At 37.5% G+C, this 16,431-nt stretch overlaps 1 protein-coding gene across 11 annotated transcripts in view; it reads right to left on the bottom strand.

Annotated features, from left to right (window-relative positions):
- Positions 1 to 16,431, bottom strand: part of RIC8B (RIC8 guanine nucleotide exchange factor B) — a 102,090-nt gene that overhangs the window by 21,827 nt on the left and 63,832 nt on the right. For all 11 annotated transcript variants that reach the window (XR_009599970.1, XR_009599971.1, XM_042247173.2 and 8 more), the window contains 2 exons: positions 16,249 to 16,393; positions 4,821 to 4,965 (listed from right to left, as the gene is read on the bottom strand). Coding sequence is in view for 9 of the 11 variants with exons in the window: in XM_042247173.2 (XP_042103107.1) it covers positions 4,821 to 4,965; positions 16,249 to 16,393 (290 nt within the window). In the remaining 2 variants the exon portion in view is untranslated. The remainder of the gene's footprint in view (positions 1 to 4,820; positions 4,966 to 16,248; positions 16,394 to 16,431) is intronic.

The following is a 16,431-nucleotide window of genomic DNA, read 5'->3' as shown; positions in this document are numbered from 1 at the left end:
ATTCTTTACCACTGAGCCACCAGGGAAGTCCCATCCAAGAGTACTGGAGAGGGTTGCCATTGCCTTCTCTGACATTCAAGAAATCACCAGCTATTATTAGCATAAGTGAGCTACTTGTTAAGAAGTAAGCAAGCCAGAAGTCCTTGAATCCAGTGAGTTAGTTTATTAAGTTAAGTCATCACCATGGAGCTGCACATGCAATCTTCATTAACTAAAGAAGCCATGCAACAACTAGGTTTTTTGTGGAGTTTGCTATGGTTAAATCCAGTTTAAGATATTTTAAAGAGATACCAGTTAATAATGTTGACTGAGGTGAAAATTTGAGAATTACTGTATAAATAAGACTGATTTCACATTTAAGAAGTAGGATAAATTATGGAACAATGTCTTAATCAAAGATTTTGCATCCTATTAACAATGCAAAGAAATAGGGTAATGTGGTATGATTCATTTATTAAGTATCATGGATCAGCAATATAAGTAGACACACTGAATACACATATATACACCAAGTTGCATCTAGGCAACTAAAAAAGCTCCAAGATACTTTTAAAATTACAGTGCTTTATATGTTTCTTATATTGGGCTGTTGGTTTCAAGTGATATCCTTGATATAAAGGATATAAAAAACTATGGTTGTAAATCTGTAGGAAATAAAATCTGAAGCAAAGCTCAATATTGTAGATTCAGATAACACAGCTCTTGCTGGTCATTTCTTAAAATTAAAATACAAAAGAAAAATCAGAGAACTCAATTTGTGAAGTGCAAAGCTGGTATGAATTGTAAATATCACAAAGGCGAGTTAACCAGTATGCACAGCAGTAGAGGCAGTGATTTTATTTTCAATCCTGGTCTTTAGAGATCTGAATTTAGATTGTGTTTCATGACTGCTTACAGGAAATTAATTCTAGTTCCTAGAAAGGCTAGTTACAACCTACTATATATAAATATACCATCATAGTCTAAACTAAGCAAAACGAGAAATCTTCAAGTCCTAGTTCTGGTTTATCTACTTCAAGAAATATTAAAAACAAAGCTATCTCTTCATTTGTATAACCCCAACATATGGAGAAAATTATAATGGAACTTGACTTAAAGCAGCGTAACAAAATCTTGACAAAACAAAGTCATTTGTGCTGAAGAAACTATAATATCTATACAGCTGCTGCCATAGCTACTGTTGAAAAATACATGCTCAAGAAGAAAACACCCCCAAATTGCTTAGTAGTATAATACTTTAATCTGCTGGGTGTAATTATGAACTAGTGTGGTGTATTAAGAATATAACAGGGCATCCTACAGTTCTACCCACTTTGGCCCTTCCCTTCTCCCCCTCCATACAGCAGCTCTTTTTTAAAGATACCCTTTGGACTGATAGGCTCCTATACACCATACCAAGCCTGAAGGCAACTGGTCTAAAATGAGCCAGATGCCACTAGGATACACACCTGTCAACTGATGTTTGGAATGATGTACAAACCACAGTGATCAGTTACACTGTACCATCTATACAGTCAAGGAGCCTTCATACTCAGAGGTGGAAAAGAAACAGGTATAAAGTTAGAATTTAGAAAGGTGTGCTAAGTCACTTCAGTCATGTCCAACTCTTTGCAACCCTAGAGACTATAGCCTGCCAGGCTCCTCTATCCATGGGATTCTCCAGGCAAGAATACTGGAAGGGGTGGCCATTTCCTTCTCCAGAGAATCTTCCCAACCCAGGGATCGAACCTGCATCTCTGATGTCTCCTGCATTGGCAGGCAGGTTCTTTATCACGAGCACCACCTGGGAAGCCCTATACATTATATCACCAATACAGTCAAGGGGCCTTCATGCTCAGAGGCATAAAAGAAACAGGTATAAAGTTAGTATTTAGAAATATGGTTTCTCTTTTATACAGGACCAAAGCTTATTTAATTATTTTTTTACAAACATGGCTAGACATACACCAAAAACCTGTGTGGCATATACTTGATTCTATGACTGTATTTTCTCTAAGTATGTTAATTGCAGAAAGCTATTTCCAGCCCATTAAATACATTTATCTTGACACAGAAAGGACTGTTGTGATATTAACTGTCTCTCATGGCCTAAATGTAAGCTCCATACAATTCTTAGTTTCAGATTCCATTAAAGGATTACAGGTTACCTTGGTGCATTAATCAGAATCCACTTATATTTTTGACAACGGGATGAGGGCCAACTGAATAAAGGGTAATTTCTCTGCTTCTGCCAATACTAACACTGTGAATAAGTGCATCATAAGAGAAGCAGACTGTGATCCTGAGAGCACTGACTGGTGATGATTAATCAGGCGGTAGGGGAGTAAGTCATCCTTTCAGATGCTGACTTTATAAACTTGACCAGATTGCTAAGAAGTTTTCATAACAATCTTAAAGGAAGAAGTTCTTTGAGCTTGTGGATCACTGTCCAAAGCACAAAGGATTATCTTGCTTGCAAAGCACTTTGTTTACCACCACTTCCATGGGAACCGGTTTAATAAATATTTAAAATTAACAAATGAAACACTGCTGCACCTGAAAGGGGGAAGATGTAAGAAAAAAACAGAAGCAGATCTATCTGAAAAGGGAAGATGTGATGCTATGTTAAAAGACATATTTACACTTGTAATGAGCAGTGTTTAAGAAACACAACAAGATTTCACAATGGTGACTATTCTGGCCACACTAACACACCATTCCTATATTAATGATACAGGCCAAGTCCAAAGGCTGAAGAAGATTCCAACCAGGGATGTAAGGCCTAAGCACAAAATCCGTCTATGGTCAAGAGGCAAGATAATAAAAATATCACACATCATGGTCCTTGATTTCAAAAAACAGTACTTTCCTGAACTCTAACATCACTTCCATAATGTAACACATTTCTATTTCCTGTACTATTGGGAGACACCCAATGTTCTTGTATATTTTCTGAGGTTTTTCTTGTTATAGTAGTAGTCTTGTGTTTGTTGGATCTATGTTAGTCACTCAGTCATGTCTGACTCTTTGTAACCCCATGGACTGTAGCCAGTCAGGCTCTTCTGTCCATGGAATTCTACAGGCAAGAATACTGGAGTGGGTAGCCATTTCCTTCTCTAAGGTATCTCTCTGACCCAGGGGTAGAACCCGGGTCTCCTGCATTGCAGGCAGATTCTTTACTGTCTTAGCCACCAGGGAAGCCCTGCTTGGTATATGACCAATGCCATTTTAGAAGTCATCCACCAAACAAATTCAAAAATACACACTGAGATGCAATGATATCAACCACTCATGAGTACTCAAGAATTTCCTGTGTTAGCTGACTGTGTCCACATACCCGGGGACACACTGAATGCTTAATGTAATTTCTTCCTTAATTTAAAAACATGAGACTCTTTAAGTGGTACACTTTAATGTCTCAAATAGAGGATATTAAACTAATATGGAAATAGAGTTTATGAAATGAAAAAAATCAAGAGCTAGCAAGAATAATTTAGAATGATGACTTCTATAATTATCCAAAGATTAATATATTATTTTTCTACCTTAGCTTCAAATATCTGATAGAGATGCCCAATTTATAACATCTAAATGGTGTCAGTCTTAAGAATTTAATGCTTAAAGTCACTGCTAGCTTTTTTTCCCCCAAAGCCTTTTTCTTCTGGGACACACTCTATACGATCTTACCAAGGCTGAAAGATCTGGGAATGCCACAAGTAACACCACCTACTCAGACCTGATTTGCTAAGAATACGGGCCCTATAAGTCTTATCTGATTAGGGAAGGATATTTGTTTTTGGTTTCTTTTACATTGGCTTTGGCAATGATTTTGGTTTTGAAACTTCATCAAACTAGGGAGTGATCTTTTTTACCTTCTGACAACCCATTATTGTCATTTCAACAAGGCACAATCTACACTTTTAAAAATGGGCTGTATCTTGCAGATAATCATTTTTCCAGCCCTGATCAACTACTACGTGATCCACATCACACTCTAGAAGACCGTGGGTAGAAAACAGCATATGTCGATGTCATCATTGAGAGGGAAGGGCATACCCTTTTAACATTCAGTAACAAAAACCAAAAAACTGAGCTCAAATAACTCCTAATAAGTAGAAACTAAGGAGTTGAGAGGGGGATGAAAAGGATGGGAAGGCAGTAGAAGAGAGTAGAGGTGGTTTGTTTCGGGATGAGAGACAACTAGTGTCTTTGACTTACAGGCACTGAGTCAAGGAAAACTTGATAAGAGTCTCTGGCTTGCCTACCCAGCGGACTAACGCCTCTGCTAAAAGATGGTTCCCTAGTTGCTAAATTAAAATTTACCACAGAGCCAGACTTCTTTCCTTTGGCTAGTAATGTGCCTTGTGGCTTTACTTGATTGACTTATAAGGACTTTCACACAAGAGGAAAGATCAGAATGTATGGAACCTACATTTAGATTTCTGAGAAAGACTGAAGCATCAGATAACCAACTTAAATTCTTGGTCTTGGTTATACCTTATAAAATCTCAACTTATGGAAAGGAGAGCACAAAATAAGCAACAATATCCTTTAAATGTATGACAGGAGACGTCGAAAAATACTACCTCTCTTAATACTTAGGAGAGGATGATGAGCATGTTAAAAGTATCATGCAGCAAAACATTTTCTTGCAAAATTATCCTTCCTCAATCACTTGATGTCATTCTCTAAGGCACTAGCTATGCAACCATCTCTAAAACAATACTAAACAGAAGCTTCCAAATCCACAAAAGAAGAGAAATGAAAGACAAAGGAAGTGAAAGGCAAATAACCAATCCAAAGGGAGACAAAGTTAGGTGAAAAGAAATGTGATACTATACTTTGGTTTTGCATTTTTGTATTCTTCAGTGTCTGTGTCCTCGTCCTCTGAGTACCAATTATCTCCTCTTCCTCCAGCCAAGAGGCCCCTGGCCGCCAACAGTCCTGCAGCATTCCCATAGCCAGTGTATTTCAGGAGACTATCCACTGCAAAAACAGAACAGGTTTTTAGACAGGAATCCTTGAGTGCTCACTGTCATCACCAACGACCCACCAACACAGGGAAGCTGGACATACATGCCATGGTAGTAATCTTAAAAGTTGAGAGGCTGTCAAAGTGTGGTAGTAGTAATCCTATATGCTCTGAGGACCAAAACCCTTTTTTAAAGTATCAGAAATTCAAATGGAGATGTTTTGAATACACTCTGTGGCAAGAGTGGGGCTTCTGTGACTGCCAGGCCATTGGTAAGGGTGATGTTTTAAGGTTTTGATCACAAAATTGTTCTCTTTATTCAGTTTCAGAGAAATGATGATTAGAGTTAAGGAAAGCCAGACTTGGATTTTACCAATATAGCATATAATGTAAAATCTTTCTTATTGCTTTTATAGGAACTGGAGGGAAATAGGAATTAAGATAATAAGGAATAACAAAACCTAAATGAAAGTTGCTCAGTTGTGTCTGACTCTTTGTGGCCTCATGGACTATACAGTCCATGGAATTCTCCAGGCCAGAATACAGGAGTGGGTAGCCTTCCCTTCTTCAAGGGATCTTCCCAACCCAGGTCTCCCACATTGCAGGTGGATTCTTTACCAGCTGAGCCACAAGGGAAGTCCAAGAAAACCTAAGGATATTAGCAAATGTAAACAGGATAGGCTAAGTTACTGCTTTTTCAAAGAAATCAGAAAAAGTATGGAAGCACATTATATATACCCAGTGAGTATAAGGCCAGGAACTGCTGGACCTTAATGACAACTCTACCAATTAGCACATGGACCTTAGGTAAATTATTTTGCAGTTCTTCACTCCAGTTTTCAGATATACAGAACTGGAATAATACCTAACTCACAGATTAATACATGCAAGGTACTTAGAAAAGTATCTGGTGTTAGGTTGGTACAAAAATAACTGCTGTTTTGGACAGTGAATTTTGAATGAATCATCATAACTAGGCTCAAATGCATCCTTATTAATCAAAATAGGAACTATTATCATCAACACATTTTGCCAACAAAAAGTAAGTTTGCTTATTCCTATAGTGTAAAAATCCACGCTTCAGGATTCCACAAACTCTTGGAAAGCATTTTCTGCCTCCTGCTGGTTGTGGAAGCATTTTTCCTTGCAAAAAGTTGTCGAAATGACTGAAGTGGTAGTTGGCTGGCGAGAGGTCAGGTGAATATGGCAGATGAGGCAAAACTTCCTAGTCCAATTCGTCCAACTTTTGAAGCACTGGTTGTGCAACCATGCGATTAGGCATTGTCATGGATAAGAACTGGGCCCATTCCGTTGACCAATGCTGGCTGCAGATGTTGCCATTTTCAGTGCATCTCATTGATTTGCTGAGCATACTTTTCAGATGTAATGGTTTTGCTGGGATTCAGAAAGTTGTAGTAGATCAGACAGGCAGCAGACCACCAAACAGTGACCATGACAGTTTTTTGGTGCACGTTTGGCTTTGGGAAGTGGTTTGGAGCTTCTTCTCAGTCTAACCACTGAGCTGGTGGTCATTAGTTGTCATATAAAATCCACTTTTCATCACATATTACAATCCAATTGAGAAATGGTTTGTTGCTGTGTAGAATAAGAGAGGACGACACTTCAAAATGATGTTTGTTTTTTTTTTTAATTTTCAGTCATCTCATAAGGCACCCACTTATCTTTTTCATCTTTCCAATTTGCTTCAAATGCTGAATGACTGTAGAATGGTCGACGTTGAGTTCTTGGGCAACTTCTCTACTTCCAATGGCGAGTCACTACGCTCACCCTCAAGGCTCTTGTCTTCTTTGCAAAACTTCTTGAAACACCATGGCACTGTACCATGAAGGGCACCGAGAGGATGTAGGACGAACAGTCCAGGATAGAACTGTTCATTAAATTTTCAAATACTTTAATAACAGAGTATCTCCCTTGACACTGAAAATAGGTAGTTTGGGAGCAAGTAAAGGGAAGTCTGCTTTCAAAGGACTCAGAAACTAGTAAAATTTATGCAAAAGGAAATATGGATTAATAATGTAAGTAGATTAAATAAAGTTTTACATTAGTCACTTTTAACTATTTTCTACATCAAAACCTATTGGTAACTGTGGTCTCTTTGGTACTAATTCTCAATGGGTGTTGGGTAGAATCATCAGAATTTAATGAGGGATCATGGTGATATAATTTGAAAGCCCTCTGAACAAATCTGATATGCTCTCTCTTTCCATCAGTTCTTCCACAGGATGGAGTGATTTAGATGAATTAATGGATTCTTAATGGATTATTATATGTGCATGCTCAGTCATATCCAACTCTTTGTGACCCTATGGACTGTAGCCCGCTAGGCTCCTCTGTCCATGGAATTTTCCAGCCAAGAATACTGGAGTGGATTGTCATTTCCTGCTCGAGGGGATCTTCCTCATACAGGGATCAAACCCATTCTCTTGTGTCTCCTGCACTGGCAGACAGATTCTTTACCAATGCACCACCTGGGAAGCCTTAATGGTTATTAGGGGAAGTGAATAAAAAGTATATACAGATATTCCTAATATTCATGACCCCAGACATGGTCAGACACAAAGTCACTGAGGCTGAAGGATCATATATCTGAACCCACATTAATAATGACACTCTCATTGCAAGTTTTTGGATAAGATATATTTTTAAACAAATACAGATATTTAGCAGTTCCAGAAAAAAAAAATACTCACTGAAACTGTGAAAGTCTAAATTGAGATGTTATGAATAAATGGTTTAAATAAATATACTAAAAAGTAACTAAAAAAGACACAAAATTTAAATACCCACCTACAGTGGCTAAACATTAAAATAGTTTAAGAATATAGTTTATGAAAGGCCAAAATAGGTTAAAAAGAAGTCAACAGAACACTAAATAACCTGCTTTCTTACGTAGAAAATCCTCCTGGATAGTGAATGGTAAAAATTCCTAGCACTTTTATGAAAATTGTACTTACTGTTCATTCACTGGAACAAACCTTCTGTGTCAACTCTGTGATAGGTTGGGTTACAAAGACTGTTTCAGACACACTTTGCTTTCAGAACAGTAGATAAGGCTATAGCCGATAATTTAAAAATCAAATGAACATTTGCTAATAAGATAAACGCTTAAAAACTGGTGTTCGGAAGGAGAGACAAATGGACTACAAAAACCACATAGTGAGGAGGCATTTTCTTTGTGAAGTTCTGATTTATATTACTGATATCTAGTGGAGTGTTTCTAATTACTTTTCAGTCTATTTTTGAATATTCTCTATAATATCCTATTTGATATTGGGAAAGTAGTAAAAGGAAAATGCACTGAATTTGGATGTTAAGATGAGCTGTTAAGGCAAACAAAAGATCTTCTGAGTGGTCCTTAAAAGAAAAAAAAAAAGAAACACAACATATGTTTTTGTCTTTGTCACAGTACTCATCCATGCACTTAGATGAAACTGCTGAAGAAATGAAGCAAATGACAAGAAAGATTTCCGCACGATTTTATCAAGATGCTAGAGGGCACTATGAACAGAGGAAAGCAACCACAGCAGCACATGGCAAAGTCAGAACTGCACTGGTAGTAATGACGTTACTGCTTATACAAAGCATGGGTTTATCACACTTGACTAAGAGAAAAAAAGAAAAAAGGCTTTGCTCTTTTACTGAGGAGAAAGAAGGGCAGAACCAGATTCTACCAGAAACCATTCCCCCCTCTCTGTTACACAGAGAAGGATTTACAGTAATTTTCCTTTCAGTTAAATGCTGTGACTTTTTGAAATACTGTACTAGAAGCTTCCTTTGACTAGTCTCTGGACTTCCAATCTCACACCCCCTCCTCTCCTGGTTACACACAACTCCCTTATATCCTTGTAAAGCAAAAGTATGACATAAGCACCTTTCTGGATAAAACCTCCAAAACCTCCCCCAAAGGCTAAAGCTCAAATTCTAAAACAGGGCCTAGAGGGATCATTTTCTTGCCTCTGCCTTCTTTCCCAAACTCATCTCCTACTGCTCCTGCGCAATGCAGATTCCTCACACTTTGAACTAGTCTCTTTTCTGTATATAACAAGGCTTCTTCCCAGTTCTCTTTTCTTTTGGATGAAGACTTTCTCTGACCTTTTCCACACCAACCAATCATTTCCTCTTCCAGGTTGTACCTGGCACATTCTTCTCTTATGGTGCTTACCAAAGTATATTACAATTATTCCTTTATATGGAAAAGTCCATAAGACAGTGTATTCACTACACTGAATTCATAGACAGCATTAATGTTTGGTCTTTCATTAAACATTTATGGGGTACCTACTACCTGTAAGGTACTCTGTTAAACACTGGGGAACCAAAGGTGAAGAAGACAAGATATCTAACCTAGAGAAACTCAATGTCCAGAATAAAAGTTTAACAAAGAGTTATAACAAATGTCAGAAGTATTTTAAAAAGAGAGAGGGCTAAGTAAAAATGGTACCAAGCAGAGAATGATGAACTCTTCATTGGATGATCTTCACACAGATGACACAGATGAAGATTATGATCTTCAAGAATACATAAAGCTCACTATGCTAACAAGGATGGAAGAAGCATTCCATGCGAAAGGAACAGCATCTGCAAAGCCGTGGAGATAAGCCAAGGATCAGTGCAGTATAATCAGGCAAGAATAAAGAAGTCTTTAGCATGATTAAGCAAAAAGTGCAGGGTAGGGAGTAGATTTAGCATATTTACACTATAAAGGTAGGCCATGGAGGTAAGATTTGTATTTTACCATGGAGGTGACAGAGCCATTGAAAGTTTTATAAGGGGGAATGCCAATAGGATATGTGTACCCTAGAACAGTCCCGCTCTCAGCCGTGTGTAAGAAAGAATGAAGAAAACCTGACCAGAAACACAGGGATAGTATTATTTTAATAGTTTATTAAGAGGGATGCAGCTTTGGAAATCCCCCTCAAATAGGCTGAAGCAGAAGCCAAGGGAGGGCATAATACTGCTCAGGAAGCAAGGTAAAGTGAGGACGGGGCCAGATGAGAACTTTAGAGAAAGATAGCAACTAGATGTGGACAAAGATAGGAGTGAACAAATCAGACTGAAAAGAATGAACAGAGAGGTGGGTCAAAGGAAATCTAGGAGTGTGTTGTAGTAGAGACAGACAGCGGTCACCAGTATCAACTGTTACAAAAGAAAGATGCTATTAAGATAAAGACTAAAAACTATCCATTCCTTTTGAAAATTAGTTGTGGCTTCCCTTGTGGCTCAGATGGTAAACAATCTGCCTGCAATGCAGGAGACCAGGGTTTGATCCCTGGGTTAGGAAGACCCTTGGAGAAGGAAATAATAACCCACTGCAGTATCCTTGCCTGGACAATTCCATGGACAGAGAAGCCTGAAGGGCAAGTCCACAGGGGTCTCAGGACTGAGCAACTAACACTTTCTAACACTTTGTTTCTTTGTGACTTTGTGACCTTACTGAAAGCATTTTCAGTGGAATCTGGGAAGTAGGGAATGGTGGAAATGCCTTACTTGCTGCAAGTTGAAGTCTGAGTGGGTAATAAGGATACTGAAAAGAAGAACAAATTAGGAAGAGTTAATAAAGGAACAAAGGGTTAACACCTGATGGAACAAGGCTTTTGAGAAGACAAGAAGAGAAAAGATCATCAGGAGAGGGAGACTGCTTGCTTTCAAGCTGCTGCTGCTAAGTCGCTTCAGTCGTGTCCGACTCTGTGCAACCCCATAGACAGCAGCCCACCAGACTCCCCCTGTCCCTGGGATTTTCCAGGCAAGAACACTGGAGAGGGGTGCCACTGACACTCCTATTACTGTGTCTGAAATAAATGAGACAAAAGTAAGCATATAAAAGTGTGGGGCTATGTGCTGAGAGAGTTTAAGCCTTATTTATCTCTGCAATTCAGCCTCTGCCCTACCACAGTGCCTAACACATGCTGAGAATTAATAAATGTGTTAAGAGGAGGAGTTTGGGAAGGGGGGAAATACCCACAAAGGCTTGTTTTACAAATTATTTTCTTTATTAAACTATGTGAGGCTTGTTATAGGGCCCCTGTATAAAGTACATAATTGGCAGAACAGGTAATAAAAATTTAGTTTTGTCAGGGCTCAACAAAACAAAGAGGCAGCTGTTAGTTGCGAGATATGTTTAGCCTGGCACAGAGGGCCCTTAGATAGCTGTTTCTGTACCAAATCTTCCATAGTTTTGAATTTGTATCTCGTTCTGTTTCAGTTTTCATTCTTAATCTCATCTCTGTTCCTAACCCAATTTGACTGCTTTTTATATTTGTGCTGTTTATACTTAGTGGTCTGACCTTTGTGCCTGGATCATCGTACCTTAACTTTCAAACTCAGCTTAAAGACATTCATCTTTAAGAGGCAAGTTTAATCACTCTGATAAATTATTTTAAATTTATTTTACTGTGATATAATCTGTCTCCAAACCCAGCCCAAGCTCCAAAATCTTATGATGACTTATAAGTTGAATATGGACTACAAACTTTTTGGTGGTTTTAAATTAGAATTAGAATTTTAAATGAGAATTAGTTGACAGCATTTAAAAACTGAGGAATTTTATGTAAAAATCCAGAGTCCTGGCTTATCTTGAAAAATCTGGATGATTTGGTAACACTGGCCACATGTCCCTTCATGGTAACAATCGGCTGGAGCTAAATAGCACCAAGGTCCTCTTTCTAGTCCCCCACATTCCCCTTGCTCCTCCACTCCCAACCCACTATCTCCCCAACAATTAGCTAAGTATCAGTTTTCATTGATCATTTTATGTTCTATCCATTTGACTTACTTTATTAATTTTGTAGGCATCTGAATTTATAATCCTTGATAAAGTAAATAATATGAGGGCAGAGACCTTGTTTATCATGTATATCTTTGTATTCCCAGGGTCTACCTCAAAAAGTATTTAAAATTTGAATAAGCAAATTTGTATTCCAAAAGAATACTTTTACTATTAAAGTCTAACTGGAAGGAAAAGCAGATGAATATAAATAATTGTTAAAGATCAAATGAAAAAGATAAAGTTTTGCGAACATGCATTTGGGGCTCAAAGTTAGGACTATGAAACCTTGAATACGGGGTCCTAGGGGAACAAAGTTAACCATTTCAAATAAAAAACAATTAACAAATTCATTTTAAATGTATATACCATATGTGTTATGACACTAACACATATGTGAGGTGATTGATTATATTTATATATATACATTTATATATAAAAGATGCTTCCTCCTTGGGAGAAAAGTTATGACCAACCTAGATAGCATATTAAAAAGCAGAGACATTACTTTGCCAACAAAGGTCCATCTAGTCAAAGCTATGGTTTTTCCAGTAGTCGTATATGGATGTGAGAATTGGACTATAAAGAAAGCTGAACACCAAAGAACTGATGCTTTTGAACTGTGATGTTGGAGGAGACTCTTGAGAGTCCCTTGGACAGCAAGGAGATCCAACCAGTCCATCCTAAAGGAGATCAGTCCTGAATGTTCATTGGAAGGACTGATGCTGAAACTGCAACTCCAATACTTTGGCCACCTGATGTGAAGAACTGATTCACTGGAAAAGACCCTGATGCTGGGAAAGACTGAAGGCAGGAGGAGAAGGGGACAAGAGAGGACAAGATGGTTGGATGGCATCACCGACTCTATGGACATGAGTTTGAATAAGCTCTGGGAGTTGGTGATGGACAGGGAAGCCTGGCTTGCTGCAGTCCATGGGGTGGCAAAGAGTCTGACATGACTGAGCAACTGAGCTGAACTATATTTAGATTCATAAAATTATTTAGATATATATTTATAAATGTAATTTATGTATTTAGGTAATAAATGCATGTTCACTGTAGAAAACTATAAAATATAGAGAACTAAAAGAAAATCTCCAGGCATTCTACTACTTAGAGGTAACAATGGATAAGATTTTGATAAATGTTTGAAAAACATTATATTTTGATAAACATTTTTAATGACTACATACATGTGTGGTTTAGATTTATGTGTGTGTATGTATATATATGTACATATATATGTATACATACACACACACATATATACAAACAATTATACTTGAAAATCAGCTAATTTCTGATCTCAGAAAAACTGATTGAATTCAGCAAGTTTTTACAGACTACTAAATGCAAGGCACTATTCCAATCACTTAATTTCAAGATGTGGGATCTTTTTTCATAGAAATAATCGAATTGCTTAAAAAAGTAGATGTTAAATGAGCTAGTCTGTGAGAACAGTTGAGGATAATTACTAGTGACCCTTGAGCAACACTGGTATTAGGGATGATGGCCCTCCAAGCAGTTGAAAGTCCTCCCATAACCTTACAGTTGGCCCTCCATTACTGCAGTTCTACATCTGTGAGTTAAACTGACTGTGGCTCGCATAGTACTGTAGTATATGTTTACCTGCATATAAGTGGACCACAGACAGCAGTCCAAACCCAGTTTGTTCATTTGTATTGCATTATGGGTCACTTGTATCATGAGAGGAAATATGGCAGAATGGAAAGACAGGACTCAAATTCAGGCTTAGCTTTAAGCAACTGCATGACCTTGGATAAAACTCTTGCCTCATTTATGACACTGAAATAATAATAATATTTACATTAGAATCCTTATGAGAATGAAATGAGATTATGGCTTAGAATGTTTGACACATGATACCTCAATAGTTGTGTTTATTATCACTATAGTGATATTGATTTTATTGATATACTATCTTAGCAGTAACTTAAATGGTTGTATCAATTAGTCAGAAATGAAGGTTAAGAATTTCAGTGAATGCAACTGAATAACAAAAGTTCCCAAACAATTCAATTAAAAATTAGGCAAAAGACCTGAATAAACACTTTTCCAAAGGCATACAGATGCCCAACAGGTACATGAAAAGGTGTTCAATGTCACTAATCATCAGGGAAAATGCAAATCAAAACACAATGAAAGATCACCTCACATCTATTAGAATGGCTTTTATCAAAAACAAGAGATACAGGGATGTGGAGGGATGCGGCACTGTTGGTGGGAATGGAAATTGGTGTAGCTACTAGCTACCATTCCAAGAGTCATGTACAGATGTGAGAGTTGGACCACAAAGAAGGCCGAGAACCAAAGAATTGATGTTTATCAATTGTGGTGCTGGAGAAGACTCTTGAGAGTCCTTTGAAGTGCAAGGAGATCAAACAAGTCAATCTTAAAGGAAATCAATCCTGAGTATTCACTGGAAGGACTGATGCTGAAGCAAAGTTCCAATATTTTGGCCACCTGATGTGAACAGCTGACTCACTGGAAAAGACCCTGATGCTGGGAAAGACTGAAGGCAAAAGAAGAGGGCGGCAGAGGACGATATGGTTAGACAGCATCACTGACTCAATGGATTTGAATCTGAGCAGACTCCAGGAGATTATGAAGGACAGGAAAGCCTGGCATGCTGCAGTCTGTGGAGTCACAGAGAGTCGGACATGACTTAGTGACTGAAGAACAACTACAGAAAACAGTAATGGAGGTTACTAAAAAATTAAATATAGAACTGCAATATAATCCAGCATGCCACTTCCGGAAATATATTCAAAGGAAATGAAGTCAGTAACTAAGAGATATCTCAGCTCCCATGATCATGGCAGCATTTTTCACAATAGCCAAGAAATGGAAACAAGCTAAGTGTTCACCAACAGAAGAACAGCTAAGACACACAGAGTTGGCCCTTAAAGAATCCTAGGGTTAGGGATGTCCATCCTTCATGCAGCTGAAAATATGGATATAGGTTTATAGACTGCTTTCTGTGTCTGTGGTTCCACATTCACAGACCAAACCAACTGTAGATCTAACCTATTGTGGATCATGTAGTACTATAGTGTGTATTTATTTAAAAAACATCCATATATAAGTGAACCCAAACAGTTCAAACTCGTGTCAATGGTGAACTGTATATAAAATGGAATGTTATTCAACCACGACAAAGATGAAATCTTGCTATTTGCAACACATGTATGGACCTAGAGAATATTTATGCTAAATGAATAAGCCAGACAGAGAAAGATAAATACTAGCGAACTCACTTATAAGTAGAACCTGAAAAAAAATTCAAACTCATAGAAATAGAGAGTAGTGATTACCAGAGGGTAGAGAGTAGGGAAACAAGGAGATCTGGTCAAAGGGTACAATTTATAAGATGAATAAGTTCAGTTATAAGATTAATAATTTCTGGGGATCTAATATACAGCATGATGACTATAGTTAACAATACCCTGTTGTACACTTTAAAGTTGCTGAGATAATAAATCTTAAGCATTCTCACCACACACACACACACACACACACACAGACACGTAACTATGTGAGGTAGTGAATGTGTTAATTAACATGACAGAGGTAATCATTTCACAGTGTATATTAAATCATCACGTTGTATACTTTAAATATATATAATTTTATATGTCAAATATACCCCAGTAAAGCTGGTGGGGGAGAAAAGAATTCAACTGACTGAAGAAGTGAGTGAAGTTTCTCACCTCTAAGTTATCTATCTCACAAAACTGGGGAACTTTAAAAAGTGGAATATAAAATCTGCTTAGTTGGGACTTTTACTAGTACTCTTATAAACTAGGCGATGAAGAAAGAAATAGGTAAAAATACCTGAATAACTTGGTTCAAGTTCTTGTTTGGAGAACTTTTGCAGAGCAAAATAACCCAATAATTTAAATTGTTAGATGTATTTCAGAAGGCAATCACTTTATATGAACTTATAGAATAGTATTTATTATAGTATAGTTACTTTTAAATTTCTTTCTACTTTTGTCCTACCATTAACACAAAGGTAAGGGATGTATCTTAAGCATCTATAGCTCACATTCAATAACTTTTTATTGATTAAAGAAGAAATGAAGAGATTAAAACTCCTGTAGTTTTAATTCCAAGAGAAATTAAAAAGGGGAACTAACCTAGGCCTTTGCCTGGTTATCAAAATAGTAACACCTTAATTACGTAAGCAGATTCTTCATAATGATTCCAGGTCCTGACTCATAAGGATTAAGAAGTCTGGGTTAAGGATACAGGAGGCAAAGTTTAAATGTGAATGTGTTTAGTAGTGTATCTGTCTGCATGCCTCAATAAATTCAGAAGTGTATAGAAAAGCTTTTAAATTATTAATTTTTATTATCTCCTCAAACCCTCTAATGGAACAGATAGAGAATAAGTTCTGAAAAGAGCAGAACAGGATGGCCACTAATAACAGAAACATTTCCCAAATACCCTCAGAAAGGTGAAAAAGTAGAGGGCAAAGAGTTTAACCTACCTCTCTCTTTGCAAAGGACAAAAAGGAATTCAGCAGCAATTTGCTTGACTCCCAGGTCAACATGTGTCATGAGGCGCACCAGCTTATTTCTCACAGTTGAGCCAACTTCAGGTCGATTGGTCACATCCCTCAATGGCGGTAAAACCTAATGGCACAAATGCAAAACCATCATCAATCGTTCAA

This window comes from Ovis aries, chromosome 3, assembly GCF_016772045.2.
Source record: "Ovis aries strain OAR_USU_Benz2616 breed Rambouillet chromosome 3, ARS-UI_Ramb_v3.0, whole genome shotgun sequence".
Lineage (NCBI taxonomy): Eukaryota > Metazoa > Chordata > Mammalia > Artiodactyla > Bovidae > Ovis > Ovis aries.
Note: the sequence above shows the minus strand (reverse complement) of the source record. Positions and strands in the feature narration are given on the sequence as shown.